The 15,728-nt window shown below is 40.4% G+C and overlaps 1 protein-coding gene across 6 annotated transcripts in view; it reads left to right on the forward strand.

Moving 5' to 3' along the window:
* The window catches only part of TIAM1 (TIAM Rac1 associated GEF 1), a 246,848-nt gene that overhangs the window by 158,655 nt on the left and 72,465 nt on the right, over window positions 1–15,728 (forward strand). For all 6 annotated transcript variants that reach the window (XM_063126710.1, XM_063126705.1, XM_063126704.1 and 3 more), the window contains 5 exons: window positions 1,243–1,415; window positions 7,038–7,271; window positions 8,669–8,854; window positions 12,441–12,587; window positions 15,146–15,220. In XM_063126710.1, coding sequence (XP_062982780.1) covers window positions 1,243–1,415; window positions 7,038–7,271; window positions 8,669–8,854; window positions 12,441–12,587; window positions 15,146–15,220 — 815 coding nt within the window. The remainder of the gene's footprint in view (window positions 1–1,242; window positions 1,416–7,037; window positions 7,272–8,668; window positions 8,855–12,440; window positions 12,588–15,145; window positions 15,221–15,728) is intronic.

The raw sequence follows: 15,728 nt of genomic DNA on the forward strand, positions 1-15,728 counted from the left end.
AAATGCAAACACTTAATTGCATCCTTCCAATGAGTGCAGCTCTGCCTTAATTGAAAGCAATACTTTATTTTTGTGTTGATAACACATTGATCAACAGCTAAAATATTACAATGAAATGGAAACCTTACGGGTTCTTTTTCTGGTTTTTTTTCAATGAAGCTTGATCAGATTGATATTTTTTCCAGAAGTTTTCTCACAGTTCATTTTTAAAAAATGAACTTTGCCACCTTGCAGCCGATGAATGTTCTTTTACACCCCGTTTTTGGCATCAGTTTTGGGCATCAGTGATCTTGCAAGCTGTCTCCCCCATATTTTGGGGGTGAGTTATTGAAATCTTAGAGCAATGTTAGTTGTGCAAATGGGGAAAGACTAATACAAAATTGATTTAGTATGTGAAAACGTATCCTGTTTTGACCTGCCAACTAGGCATCAAAGTGAGTTTATATCATAATAAACTTGTTAATCATTAAGAACGTATAGGACGTCTTAAAAATATTTATATACATTGTACTTTTCACCTCCTTATTTCCCATAAAACACTGAAACTGATATCAGTTTTAATTTCGCCTTTTAAATCATGAAAGCTAATCAGTTTCAGGTCTGTTTCCCTTTAGAAATTGGTTTTACTTCCCCTTAAATGGTGGTTTGTCACCTTTACAAATTTATTTGCAACTAGATGTTACTTCACTATCATGAAGAATGAACTTAATCCAAACTCCAAATAGGGAGAGCCTAATCCAGGCCAAAACTCCTATGGATGTAGGCAGTCTGTGCCAATGAAATCCACTTACCATATGGTTTAACCATATGAATTTAGAAAATAGGATAGGATAAACATCACCTTCCTTCTGTCACAAAATCAGGGCTCTGTTCCAAGTTCCAGAGTTTCATCTGCCCAGGACTACTTCATACATTACAATAGCAGTACCACCCCTGCCAAAACATCCCATTGTGGACTGAGCATGCTCAGGGGTTGGGGGGATGGAAAAGTGGGTGGCATGGAAATGGAATGGAACGTTGTGGAAGAAGACATGGCTGGCTGACAGACTGGAAGAGTGAACAGTGAACGCTATACTGCAGCATTTTGTTGCAGGCCCCGCTAGGGTTGATTTCATTCTGAATTTTGATACCTCTCATTGTTGGCATTGTATAATTCTGAAATGTGAGGCTGTGCTTCAGAAAGGCTGCAGTGTTCTCTTGTTCGCATATGTAACTTGCTAATACTTTGCTGTTTTTCTTAAGGATGTACATTATTCTTCTATGAAAGTGATGGCAGATCTGGAATAGACCACAACAGCATCCCAAAGCATGCAGTCTGGGTGGAAAACAGCATAGTGCAAGCTGTGCCTGAGCACCCGAAGAAAGACTATGTATTCTGCCTCAGCAATTCCCTTGGTGATGCATTTCTGTTTCAGGTTTGTTCTGCCCTTGGTTTAGTATATAACTGTTTTTCTTCCTTAGCACATTCTTCAGGCAAAGTCCTGAATGGTACCCCACCAGTTGAAAGATGCTTACCTTAACACCAAATTACTGACCTTCCTACTTAACAACAGGTAGTCTTTGTTTATCTAGGAGAATCCAAAACACTCCAGTGTCAAGATGTAACCAAATGGATTTTCCACTTTATTCAATTTAGGGTTGATAAGAATCTGCTCCTAGATTATTAGCAAGGTGAGACTACATTATGGAGATCAGTGACTATGCTATGATGTATTGGGGGCAATGACTTCTGCCACAAGGAGGCAGAGGCATCTAAGGGGTTGATGTGAGGAATATGGTGTTAAGACCTTTAAAGTTGGGTAAGTCAGGAAAAATATACTTCACAGTCCAATCATTCTTTTTATTGCAAATCAGGTTATAGAAATGTACACTGCTCAACACAAAGTACACTCAGAATTTTGTCTATAGCTCTGATCACAGCTTCCAAATATATTCATGTCCCCCCACCCAAGGAAGAACCTGTCAATGGATATAATTAAATATTCTTCCTTTGAGGTTTTGAGGAAAAACTGAGATCCATGTGTTGTGGATATTCTTTAATAGACAAATAGATTGGGCTCTGTCAATGGATTCTAACCATTTTACTATCCAGGGAATCCTTCCATTGACTTTTCTGTCAAGGACCTCTGTGCACTGAAGACGATTCTGGGGAAAGATTTGGATGCCTAATTCGGGGGAGTTCAGGCCAGGCCTTTTTGGTTTTATCGTTTGCCTGTGTGATGTTCTTCAAGTGTTACACATTACACAAGAAGGTCAGTAATAGTGGGCAAGCTGTATTCCAGTCAGCCTACCTGCCATATACTAATCCTCTTGCTGAGGAACCCCTGATAAGTTTCCAGGGTACCCCAGGGGTTCCTAGAACAAATTGAAAACTAATGGACAAGGTAATCCTTAAGGTCCTTCCATGTGCTAGGATTATACAGTTTAAAATTCTAAAGTTCTATTTATTAAGATGATAGTGATGAACTCACTTTAAAGTGAGGTCATCCCTGGCCTCCTCTCTGCAAAAGTTTGTGCTGTATGCTGGGGGAAGAGCTACATGACACCAGGGGTGGAGCTAGTTGATGCAACCACGTGTTTAACTGCGTGTTAAAATAAGCTGTTTTAAGCTATTTTAAGAATGCCTGATCAGGGCTAATGAAATCTATGAAAGTAACACCATTTTTTTTCAGATGTGCAGTTTACACAAAAGCTCCCTTGCCATTGGGCAAGGGAGCAGGTTCAGTTTTAGACAGGCAGCATGTACTTACCTTGCGGTTTCTTTTTACTATTACTGTTTAATGTTAACATGTCATCAGTGGACCAAACAATAGACATTAACCATTCAACTATAACAGTGGTTCTTTGGTCATTATATTAGTAGGCTCATCGTGGCACAGCAATATGCAATTTCTAACAGTGCCCAGATTTCTATTGGCCCATAGACCTCAAGCACCGTAATCTCCTAGGGTGCTCATATTTTGCAGTTCCCGTGTATTAAAGAGTTTGAAATGTCAGAGTGTATTTCTGGATCATTGGTCTGCTGCGGCTTTCTCCTTCTCTCCTGAAAGTCTAAATCATCAAAACAAGGGGCTTATTGAAAGGCTCAAACCACTCTAGTGTCTCTTTTCTCTCTGATGAGCAGTATCTCCACTCTGGTTCACATAGTAAGTGCCTTGAAGAGAGATTTATAATGCAGATACAATTTCTCAAAATTACAAGTGCATTCTTTTATATGAATTGCAATACAATTATAGGTCTGTTCAGGTATTTAATACCTGTGGGTACCGAAGATGTGAAGAGGCCAGTAGGTACGTGTGGCGCTAGCCCTGACCCCTTTTGACACCACCGTGCATGCCATCCATGGCATCAAGTAATGTGGGATTGGCATCAGTCTGTAGGGAGCTGGTTTTACATGCATAGGGTTACTCCATAGGGACAGAAACTCTGGGCAGTTAGGATTCCTGTCCCTATGGAGGAAACAGCGTGCAAGTAGAAGTGGACCTTTATGCTGATCATGTGTTGGTTTCAGCGCATGGCCTGCATGCAAGGTGGCTTTGGGTGTAGGGCTAGCCCACTGGCTTCTTCATATGTTTAGTACCCATGAGTTATGAATGCCTGAATGGGGCTTGTTAATCACATAACTCATAACAACCCTCAAATGAGTTATGGCATGTACAACTCTAATTTATATACTTTAACCATATTAAAATACGAACACTGTCTGTTAACAATCAATTTGGTGACTGACTTCAGCTATGATAACCTTAGCCCAAGGTTTGAAAGAGCAAAATGTGGGGATTCTTGAGCAGCCTCAGATCAATCTGGTGTACTTCTCTCTGAGTCTGTCTTTAGAACAAAGGAGAGGCTCTTTGATATTTCACCTTTTCTTCCTATATGGCATCTATGAGTTAGGAATAACCTTATGCTTTGACTTTTCTCTTCATGGGGAAGAGTCCCCCCACCCCATCTCAGACCTTTGTCTTATTCATACAACATATTTCCCCACCAGTGAATTTTAAATAGGGCATTCCTGCAAGCTAGTTGCAAACCTCAAAAGCACAGTGGGTGCAGGATCAGTTGGATTTGGGCCTTTGGTTTTCACGGATCTTTGTTATACTTATACCAACAACAGACCTGCCTTGTATTTATTTTCTTACATGTGGTATAGGGCAGGTAGAAATCTTGCGGGGCCATAATTTCCCCTTTTTAAAGAATTCATTTTCACTCTTCTTCCTCTTGTGTTTTCATCTCATGAGTGAAGTGCATTTTCCTTACTGGAGTGGTTCACTTGAAAGAGGTGGGGGGTGGGTGGGTAAATGCAGGAGCATATGGAAACAGCATTAAGGAAATACACCATGAAGACCCTCCCCCACTGGGTCTACTTAGACCACTGCAAAATCTTGCAGATGCATTTTATTTAGGAATCCGTGATTCTCAGAAAACAAATGTAATAGAGGCTAAAGGCGGAAAAGGTCACATGGAGTGCATGGGCTTTGTGGTAACATAGAGCCTTATTTATTACAAGCTCCTTGCTGAGACATCAGAGCTAGGTTTTCCTGTAACCTTATGTGGGAAAGAGCACAATTTTTTTTTTTAAAGAATAAATTAGTGGGTTCTTTTCTTTCGATTTGTGAAACTATTTGTTTGCAATGTGCTGGAGCCCTTGTAAATCTAAAGGATTTAAACGGTCGAACAGAGATGGATTTAGGAGGAGGGAAAAAAGATTGGACATAATTATGGAAATAATCTGGAAATTACTGTAAGCCCTAAGCTTGATTTGTTATGCAGAGAAATGTTAAAGTGTCTATATTGTTTGAGGTAGTAATAATATACTTTGGCTCACATAACTTATGAGCATCTATGTAACATATAAACAAAATTTAAAAGTATGAGAGCTTCCTTTACAACACGTTGTTGTTTCTAATTTTCAGTGCATAAATCCTTCACTGTTCTTATCTCATTTACTATGTCTACTTTCAGTAGACACTGCTAATGCGACTGAATGCAATAAAATAAATAAAATATGGTTATTCAGTACAGCCAAAGTATGCATTTCATTGTAATCCTATTCTTGCTGTCTTGCATCCAAACATGCCACACACCTCCTACTAATTTCCTCTTCAGTCAGGCAGCTACGACGAGGCCTACACAAATCCATTAAATTTGAAAGTCACATGCTGTTACCAGATGCTTGCAACATCTTAAAACTGCATGCTCAGATTTCAGGTATGTGCAGTTCTTTGCAAGGTTTCACCTTTCCTTTGGAGGCAAAACAGCCTCCTTAGCTAAATAGCTCAGTCCTCCTACTCCTTCCCCCAAACATAACTTAAAATAATAATAGTAGTGTTCCTTTACTATGACCATCTAGTCAAAAGATTGCCATAACTAATGACTGAAGTCTTTGATGTGGTAAAGCATTATAATTTAAACATCACTCCCAGTTTTCTGTATACAATATGAATCACGATTGTTGTAATTTCTGCAACTAAAGAGTGTTGTTGTTTCTAGACTTCTCCATGTTAACTGCATAGTCGGTTGGGGTTCTTTTTACATTTCCATTTAGTTTCCATTTAGCTTGTTTACTGAAAGCAGATATAGATGTTGTAGTGCGCATATTGGGAATGGGGGAAGTGGAAACAATTTAGAATTTGTTTTTGCACAAACTGCTGTTAAAATGTTGTTCACTTTTAATTAAACTTAAACAGGGCAAAGAAAAGGCATGAGGAGGATAAGAAGTAAAATGACTTAGCAAACAGATTTCTGGGTTGGGTTTTGAATCTTAGACACATGAAAGGCTGGTGCAGACAAAGACCTAAATTATGGATCAGGAGTAGACTCCATGCTCCTTTCCATCTCACACATGATGTCCCCTGCTCTTTTTGCTCTTAACTGTGGTTAATGGTTATGTCTGCATCATCATTATCCATGGTTAATGCTATCCAGGATTTGCTCTTAACTATGGATTTTAAATTGTTTGAACTGGTTTCAAATCATAGGTTAAGGCACTTTATCCTCCTCTTTTCATTTTAAAGAATGGCTCTAAGCATTGTAAACTTTTCCAGCTGACTTTCTATCACTGGAAAACAATAGTAAAAGGATGACTTATGGAGATATATTCATCTAGCAATGAGTTGATCACTTTACATGACATTTCTATAATATGCTCTGAGAAAAGAATAAGCTACATAGATACTAGTGTGTGTTTGGCTCTTGATATTCAGTTACAATTAAGGACATTTTAAATCCCATTCTATTCAATTCTCTCACTGCCCAGGGAAGCAGAACAACTCTTTAATTTTATCTAAGGATCAGGAACATATGTTTTTCTATTTAGCAACCCATTCTCTTGTAGCAGTTATGGCTGAACATTATTCATTATTTTTTTAAAAAACAACCCAACACATGCGTTGCTATTCATATGGTTCAAAATCATAGCAGGTCTAGTGAAGCTCTTCAAGTCATTTGCTATTTGATGTGGGCTAGTCTGTTCTTTACTGGTTTGTCTCTTCAGCTGTAAAGCATAGGAAGTCTCACAGAGGCATTGTGAACATATAATAATTAATTATTATGAGCTTTCTCAGCAGGGAAGTGCTCTTCTTTTCATCACTGCTGCGATATCCATGGACACCATGTCCATTAAGTATTTTATGAATTGTTACAGGCTGGCAGTGTAATTGTGCTATAAAAATAAATAGGCATGCATTCCAGCTGCCTCGGGGATGATGCAGTCTACCTCACTGTGTTCAATAATGAGCTGGATATTATGGTAGCTTTGTGATGGTCCACAAGCTCCTCTCCAGCTCTATGATCCTATGGTTCTAATTTCTGAGCTATTGCCGGCAAGCGTTCTGCTGTTGTTAGGATTGATTCTACTGCTGAATACACAGTGATAGGTGAAAGGGGGCAAATTAAACTAAGAGGCACGTCCACACAGACATCCACACAGAGTAGAATTTGTTTTAATCATATCTGTTATAAATAAGATGAAGAGAAGCAGAATCTTTTTAAATCATCATGTGATAATCAAGAGGATTCCGCCTTCTCTGTTTTTTTAGACTTCTAGCCAAACGGAACTGGAGAATTGGATTACAGCAGTTCATTCTGCTTGTGCAACAGCAGTAGCACGACAGCACCACAAAGAAGACACTGTCAAGCTGTTGAAAACAGAGATTAAAAAACTGGAGCAGAAGATTGATATGGATGAGAAGATGAAGAAAATGGGGGAAATGCATTTCCTCAGTTTGTCTTCTGTCAGAGACTCCAAGAAGAAGAAGACCATTCTTGACCAGGTAACATTAAATACGCAACTATAACATAAATTCAGATTTCCAGCAGCGTCTATTACTCCAATTGTCTTAGTAGTTAGTGACCTGGTTCACAAGTCACGAGTAGTTGTGAATGAATGAGAACAAGCAAGCGTGTTGGTTCCCAGCTGCCCAATTTCCACTGTTGATTTAAGCAACTCACCACGGGGTCTCATGCTGGGGTTTTTCTCTCCCAACACCCCAGAATTCTGGATTTGGATATCAAAATAAACAAACCAGGGACAGAGCATCTCTGGGTTGTTTATTTCCTCCTGTTTGCAGTGGGAGCGATCAGGCAGCCATGAGCCAGCATGCTCATTAAAAAACCCCGTGTAGTCGTGAACCAGCAGGAGCAAGCAAGCATGCTGGCTCATGACTGCCTGACCACTCCCACTGCAAACAGGAGGAGCTGAAAAACCCTGGGTAGTTGTGACATGTGAAGCAGGCCAGTGTAATAGGAAGAAGCTGTTGAACTTGCCTTCTCAACAATATCTCTTGCAGTTGGCATTGGAGATGTCATTTTACAAAGTAGACTGTTCTCTGTCCCCAAAGAGCTCTAACTCCAGTCATCTTCTGTACCTTGTACTTCCAACTTGATATGAATAGCTTTCAATTGCTTTTGCCAAAGAAAAAACTTTCAGCAGATATCTGCCCTACTAATACAATGGTAATTTAGGGTACAATTTTAAGTACATTTACTTGGGAGTAAATGGAGCTTAGTTGGGCTTACTTGTGAAGAAACATACATAGGATTGTACAAGGATAGGGAGCTCCCCTTGCTGAACTGCCGCTCTTTAACCATGGCTGTGTCTAGAATTTTAACCAAACCAAGACTTTGCAACATTATGGAGATTGCCAGCTACTTGAAAGTATTTTGTACCCGCAATCTGCAACACACAGACTGATGGTAGCATTCTGTAACTGACAGATGTTAATGTGTTTTATTCATTTTCTTTAGTGCAATGACAAATTTCATTGGTTCTTAAGCTGCTGCTGCTGCTGACAGCCTAGAAATGGGTTTTTGGTTTTTTTTGCTATGACTTTGGTGTCTTCACGTCTCTATTGTGTGTTCAGTCTCTCAGTGATTTTTGGGATAGAGAGGAGAATCCGGCCGTAATAAAGAAGAAATTAAAACCGGAGTGTAAATCTTATTAGCATCATATCAAAGCAATAGCTGTCTCAGAATGTCTCCCCCTTTGGAAAATAAAGATATTTATTTTGCTTTAATTTACAAAGTCAAATCTCCTTTTCTTCCTCAGGAGGAATATAATTATTTGCACAATAGAATACATAACAATGAAATGTAATATTTGTGCAAATGAACTTTAGCGTTTGTTCACCACTGAGTATTTTCTTCCTCAATCTCTACATTCTTTTTATAGATCTTTGTTTGGGAACAAAACCTGGAACAGTTCCAAATGGATCTCTTTCGGTATCGTTGTTACTTAGCTAGCCTTCAAGGAGGGGAACTGCCAAATCCAAAAACATTGCTTGCATTTGCAAGTCGTCCAACTAAAGATGCAATGGGCCGTCTTGGAATCTTTTCAGTGTCTTCTTTTCATGCACTGGTGAGTTTAAACTGATGCCAAAGGTTCTTGTTGCTAAAATAGAAATCACTTGATGCTTGTATAAGAGGGTTAACTGAGAGCTGTCTGGTCATTTCAGTGGGGTGGATGTGTGCATGGTTTCTGCTCCTATACCAGTGAGAAGCTGAGCAGTATCTCTGTGGCAAATTCTTTCCTCTGTCTTCAAATTTTTTAATGGTCCTTATTATTATTATTATTATTATTATTGTTTATTTATATAGCACCATCAGTGTACATGGTGCTGTACAGAGTAAAACAGTAAATAGCAAGACCCTGCCGCATAGGCTTACAATCTAATAAAATCATAGTAAAACAATAAGGAGGGGAAGAGAATGCAAACAGGTACAGGGTAGGGTAAGCAGGCACAGGGTAGGGTAAAACTAACAGTAGAAAGTAACAGTAGAAGTCCTTAGCCTAACCTGTTAACAAGTGTTGTTGCTGCTGTTTTTAAAATGCTAGAATACATTTAATTGCCATTCATGCTGCTCAGATTAATTGTTAAGGGTCAAGTTTGCCTGCCTCAGCTGCCTGGTTGCTAGTGTTTCACTGTGACCGTGGCTTCGGCTATTGGGCAGTATAAAAATGCAATAAATAAATAAATAAATACATCTGTTTAGGTCACTCAGATGCTTGGATTATTCAGGGGCTCGTATGTATTACCAAATGCTACCAGGTTTATTTGTTTTTGATGTTTCCTTTTGTGGTGTATTTTCTGCTTCCATCATTGGCAATAACCTCTTAATATGCTCATAAACACATACACACACACACACACACACACACACACCACTTTACAGGAGCAACTTTTGCTGAGTCAAATCCTATGCAAATGTCAGCATTCATTAATTTGCTTGTGGGAACTGAGGTTCACACAACAGTTTCCATTACTGCCCATGCTATTAAAATATTTTTTTTCTCCTGCATGTATACTGCATGCTAGCAGATATTCAGTAGCTGTCTTATGCCACTTTCCATTTTTTTTCACCTGATGCACAGGACATTTCTAGCTTTTAGCAGTTTCTAACACCTACATAGGGATCTGCCCTCTCTATGGCTATGTGAGATCTGGCATTTTGTTAGTTTCTCTTTCAGATTTGAGATATGAACACCTAGATTAATAAGAGACACTTCAGGTTGAATTCAACAGTGCCCTTCTGTTAGCAGAAGTGGCTTGGATTCAGCAGAGGTTCCTACTTACCGAAGTGAGGAAAAAGCGAAACCCCTGCAGCTCTTGATGGTTGGGGGACTGTGTGGAACAGCATGAGAGGTGGTGCAGGGGGCTGCAAGAGACAAGAATAATCAGTCAATATAGCTTTCTCCTGTGAGCAGAAGCCTCCACTGGATCCATGCCCCTTCCATCAATGGAAGGTCTCCTTCTGTTCACAAAAGGGAACCATTGGATCAAATAGTATGTCATTCCCTCCCCCCCCACTCCAAGGAAAAGCTTACTTGACACTCTATATGTAGAGTCTCAGAACAGGCCTATAAAAAGAAAGGGGCTTTCTGTTGCTAACAATCTTCTTTTCATGGAACTGATTTTTTTTTAAAATTACTATCCCTATCATGAAGATTTGGGTGTCTTAGTGGCAATTTAACATGATAGTTGCAAACCCATGTGTCAGGTGCAGACCCGTATATTGCCACCAAATCCCTACAGATCAGGGTTGAGGGGTGTAGATCCTTTATTTATTTTTTTCATGGTGGAGCTCCATGAATTGGTTTGTACACAATATTAACTCATGGTTTATTTAACTCATGGTTTGTTGCTCTACCCAGGATTTGCCCGGCAGAATATCAAACAATGTGGCTTGTTTTCTCAGTCCCTGGGTTGTTTGTTTACCTCCTTCTTCACTCCGTTCCTGTAGTCGAAATGCGTTTGTGGTAGCACTGGCAAACAATGTCTGTTTGTTGTGTTTTTTTTAACCACCACTCTTGCCCTGCCGCCTCTGTAGCCTGGTGAGACAACCCATGAACAATCCACAGTTCAGGATTCACATGTAACAACAACCCTGAGTTTAAACAACTCAGAGTTCATAACCCAAGAACAAACCATGAGTTCTCTTTCTGGGTTGTTCATGATAAACAAACCATGGTTTGTTAGTTTGGCTGGATTCGCATGTCATGACAACCCAGGATTCAACAACCCCATGGGTTAATTAAACCATTGGTTACCATTATGTGCGAACCAGGCCCATGACTAGGAGTAATCACTGGAAGAAAAATGACTTAAAAGCAAGTTGGCATGGGTAGAAAAGCATGGGTGAGGGAAGGGTTCCACACCCCACTACCACCTGACCACGCTGAACTTTAAGTCTTTCCTTCCCATGACACTTCTTTGTAGGGACCTTGTATGACCTAGATCAGCTCAGTTCAGGTCACACCTAGTTTTCAGCCTTAGACCTTTGTGTTTGCCTCATGCTGCAGATAGAAGAAATAAAAAAGAGCACTCTGAGTGAACTTTTCAGCCATGTTTTGCATTTAGCATTGGAAAAAAATGATCATACCAGTGAATCAAAAACTGCTTGAAGCCACCAGCTTTGCTCCTTCCCATTCACGACCTCCTGGCTCCTCCTGCTTCCTCTATCTCAGGAGCAGGGAACCTCTTTCAGTCCAAGATCCACATTCAGTTTTGAAGAAGTTATCGGGGGCTGCGATCCAGTGATGGACCAGGCCCCAGGGATAAAAATACCCAAACACACAGACACATCACCAATACAAAATGCCAGCATATTTTAGCTTAAAACTCTTACAGCTAGTAATTAAGTCTTAGGAGAGACATTTCAAACTTTTCGAATGAGGAAAAAAACTACATAAAATCTGGGAAGTCACCAAATGGATCAGTGATTGTGGGAAAGGGGCTGGGATCAGGAGAAGGGGGCGTGGGCATATGGGGAAAACCCCGAGGGTCAGATTTGGCCCAGGGCTGGGGTTCCCCCACCTCTGTTCTGTCTCCAGAAGGAGTAAGTTAACTGAGTGCCCTTCAGCAGAGTGCCTGAAATTGGAGGACGTTGCGTGACTTCCTCCAGCTGTGGGGCATTTTATTAACTTTTCCCAGCTGGAGATGGAAGAGCCAGGAGGGACAGAGCTGGCAGCTTCAACCAGTGTTCAGTTGGTTGCTATGCTCATCCGTCAGTTTACTTAGGAAGGTGGCATACAGTGCTGTGATTGCACTGTGATAGCTTTGTTCTTCAGCCTAAGAGGATAAGAAGTATTTCCTCTGGGCTGCAGGGACATTTGCAAGATCTTTGGAACTCCCAGGAGGCTCAGCCTCAAACTATTTTGGGGTCTTCTTGCAGTATTTTAAAACTATTTTATTGATGCAGTGCTAGGATGGGGCATGATCATTGTCTACATGGGCAGGAGTAGTTTGTGTGACATAATTCATTTTAAAATATTAGTTAAATGATATAAAGCAGCTAAAGTATTATTGGCTAGGATGGACATGTATGCTCTCATCGTTAACATTTTTTGTACACCTTCACAGGCACATTAAAAATATGTGATGTGACTAGCGGCACGTGATTCCTATGCAACCCTTTTGATTAACTCGTTCTATGGCCCTTGGCAGGTGGCAGCTCGCACAGGTGAATCTGGTGTCAGGAGAAGAACACAGGCTATGTCAAGATCAGCAAGCAAACGAAGGAGCCGGTTTTCTTCCCTTTGGGGGTTGGACACTACTTCAAAGAAAAAGCAAGGGAGACCAAGCATTAATCAGGTAGCCTCAGACTGAGGGTTATGTTTTGTTAATATTAGCCAATGAGCCATGATTATTCTGGAATCCAGTTATCATGACAGAGGGGCCTCTTTTCGTTTTTCCTGTTGGGATTCCAAAGTGGTATTCTATACACGAAACATACAGAAAATACAAAGTGACAATAACTGATATTGATGAACAATGTGAGAAAATTAATACCATTATAGTAACGCTAACACCAAACACATACACTAACACCAGAGTAAGTTCACTCATCAGTGGTTCATTTTGCATGTCACGCTAAGCCACCCTGAACAACCCAACAACAAGCCATGGATTCTTATGGTGGCTTGTTCATGAAAAATAAGCCAGCCTGCAGAAACCACTCTGGGTTCGAATGTCACAACAACCCACCATGGTGGGTTGTTGTTTACTATGAACTAGGTCAATGCCTTATATTTGGCTCTGTGCCCACAACATTTTTGTGTGTGTGCCCTTCTCCCAGCACTCTTATTCCTTGCCTGCTTCCGGCCCTTTTCTTACCTTCATGTAGCATCATACCTGCTGTGGCCCTTTGTCCCTGGTGCTCCCGATCAGATTTGCATAGCCCAAAGCAGTGCCAGGAAAATATCTTCCTTATTTCCTTGCTTTAACAATGTTTGCTTTTGATTGAGTACTGCCATTGGTAGCTGCCCCAATTTGCCTATTTAATTAGGCTGGCAGTTGTGGGATAAGGCTTTTTGCCTTGTGCCAGTGACTGTATCAGCCATATTTCAATCTCTGCAAAGCCTGTGGCATTGTGGATGCTTCTCAATGAGGATTAGACTATTTGTGCTCAAGATTCACTTGGAGCATGTTGTCTCAACAGCACCTATTCCCGTAGCGTTCCCCAAAACAATTATAGTTTCAACAACCAGGCTAAGTGGTGGGAACCTTTGCATACTGATTTAAGTCTGCAGATCCTGAACTTATGCTAATTAGACAGATAGACAGGACTAGGACCTCATCATGCAAATAATACAGCTATTCTTGGTTGTATTCATTCATATAATTTGATGTTCATCCTTTGTGCTAACTGGAACAGAGATTATTTCTTTACTAGCAGGAGATTGTGATTACAAACAGTTGCAAAATATAGTTGCAGCTTTTTTAGGTAGTGTCATCTAGGGAACTGTAGGCACTTATTTAAAGTCAGTGAGGGTTTATCTAAAGACATGGGACAGAAACCAGGACAAGCTATATAGCTTTATAGGCCTACATATAGATAGAATACTTGTCTCCATTGTGGTATTTTTAGGCCTTGTCTATGAAATATGCTGGTTCCCATTTTTGCTATAGGATAATATAAGTTTGTAACAAAATTGTGTGGATTTGGGGGTGGGGGAGAGAACAACCTGTCACTTCCTAAACATTGGAGACTACATTTGGTGATTCAATAATGGAAGGCTTTGGAGAGGCTTCACTCACGACTGCACTCTCTCCTATGTCTGTATTCAGGATAGTCATGGGTTATACACCCGAACAAAAGAAATTTAATCCCCAACCCTATTTGTTCTTCTTTTCTTCAACCACCTCCACAAGTTTTTCAATCCATATAATATAGATCTAATCCCCCATCAACAAACAGGTTTTTTAAAAAAGAAAGAAAACTTGTTCCCTTTGGTCTATTTGACCTATTGCTTTTTCACATGCCTGATTCACGTAATTCAAAATTTCTGTTAGCTCCCCTGTAGTCCTTCCCTGCAAGAAGGGAGATGGTGATTAGCTAGGAACCCTACTGCCCTGAGTTGATCCTGGCAAACTGACATGAAGCAGGTTCAAAGCAGCCAGCTTCCACTTGCTTCACTTTACATTAAAACATGGGTCAAGTAAGCTCAGTTGACTTTGCCACCCAAACAAATCTAGTGGGACTATCTTCAAATCTGCAGTGGGAGGCAAGTTGGAAAGAGGGGTGTGTTCCAGGTTGAACGGCCATTCTCTCTTCTGGCTATTGTATTAGAGTCCAGTCAATGCAGCTTCACAAAGAATGGATAAGATCCCGTTCTCTGTGAAGCTGCAGTGGCTGGAATGGGAATAATTTTGGTGGACAGGTTATTTTTTTCAGTGTAGATGCCAGGTTTGGCCATGGTATAACTTCTCTGCTATCTATAAACTCTGAATTTTCACACAATACAGGAACCAAGGGTGGCAAATCTTAGTGAGTAATGTAACTTGGTGTCCACACAGGCTGTGCTTATAGGATTGGCGTTAGTTTAGAGATGGTACTTTATAACACATTGAAGGTATTGTTCAGGTTCAGCCATAGAGCATTCATTACCTCCTCTGGTTTGGTATTCCTCCACTTCTCATTTGATACTTCCTTTAATGGGTATCAGTAGGTTCTGGTTTAGATTGGTTACTGTTTTGGACCTTGTTTGGATAGACCACATTTTGCTATTTTTCTAGTCAGGAAAGAATTTTATCCAATTTTAATTGATATAGTAATTTCCCCCTGAACAGTCATGAGAAATTTCCAAATTTAGAAAGCATTTGCATCATCCTATTGTCTTTTAAAATAGCACTTTTTTGTGCCTCTGCAGGTGTTTGGTGAAGGAGCTGATTCCGTAAAGAAATCTCTGGAAGGAATATTTGATGACACCGTACAAGAAACCAAGGTAAAAATAAGGGGCGTGGTTGATCTACACAAAGGAGTTCAATTAACTCGTGAATCAGTTTTTAGAACAAAGCCTATATGAAGTAAAGTGCAGTGAAATCCTGATGGGGGAGAGCAAGTCATTTAGCGGCAAGGCTCTGCCAGATGACAAGCTGTTTGAAATATAGCCAAGCATGAGGTTCAGGGAGCTTGGCACTGCTCAGCGTGCCGCAGAGACATTTGAATAAATGAGACCAGTGTTTTGCTGGGTGCTGGAGATGGGCCCAGTCCTGATTTCATTGAGATGAATGTCGGTATAGAAAAATAGAATCATAGAATAGTAGAGTTGGAAGGGACCTATAAGGCCATCGAGTCCAACCCCTTGCTCAGTGCAGGAATCCATCCTAAAGCACACCTGACAGATGGATGTCCAGCTTCCTCTTGAATGCCTCTAGTGTGGGAGAGACCACAATCTCCCTAGGTAACTGGTTCCATTGTCGTACTGCTCTAACAGTCAGGAAGTTTTTCCT

This window comes from Elgaria multicarinata, chromosome 5 (genome assembly GCF_023053635.1).
Source record: "Elgaria multicarinata webbii isolate HBS135686 ecotype San Diego chromosome 5, rElgMul1.1.pri, whole genome shotgun sequence".
Taxonomy (NCBI): Eukaryota; Metazoa; Chordata; class Lepidosauria; order Squamata; family Anguidae; genus Elgaria; species Elgaria multicarinata.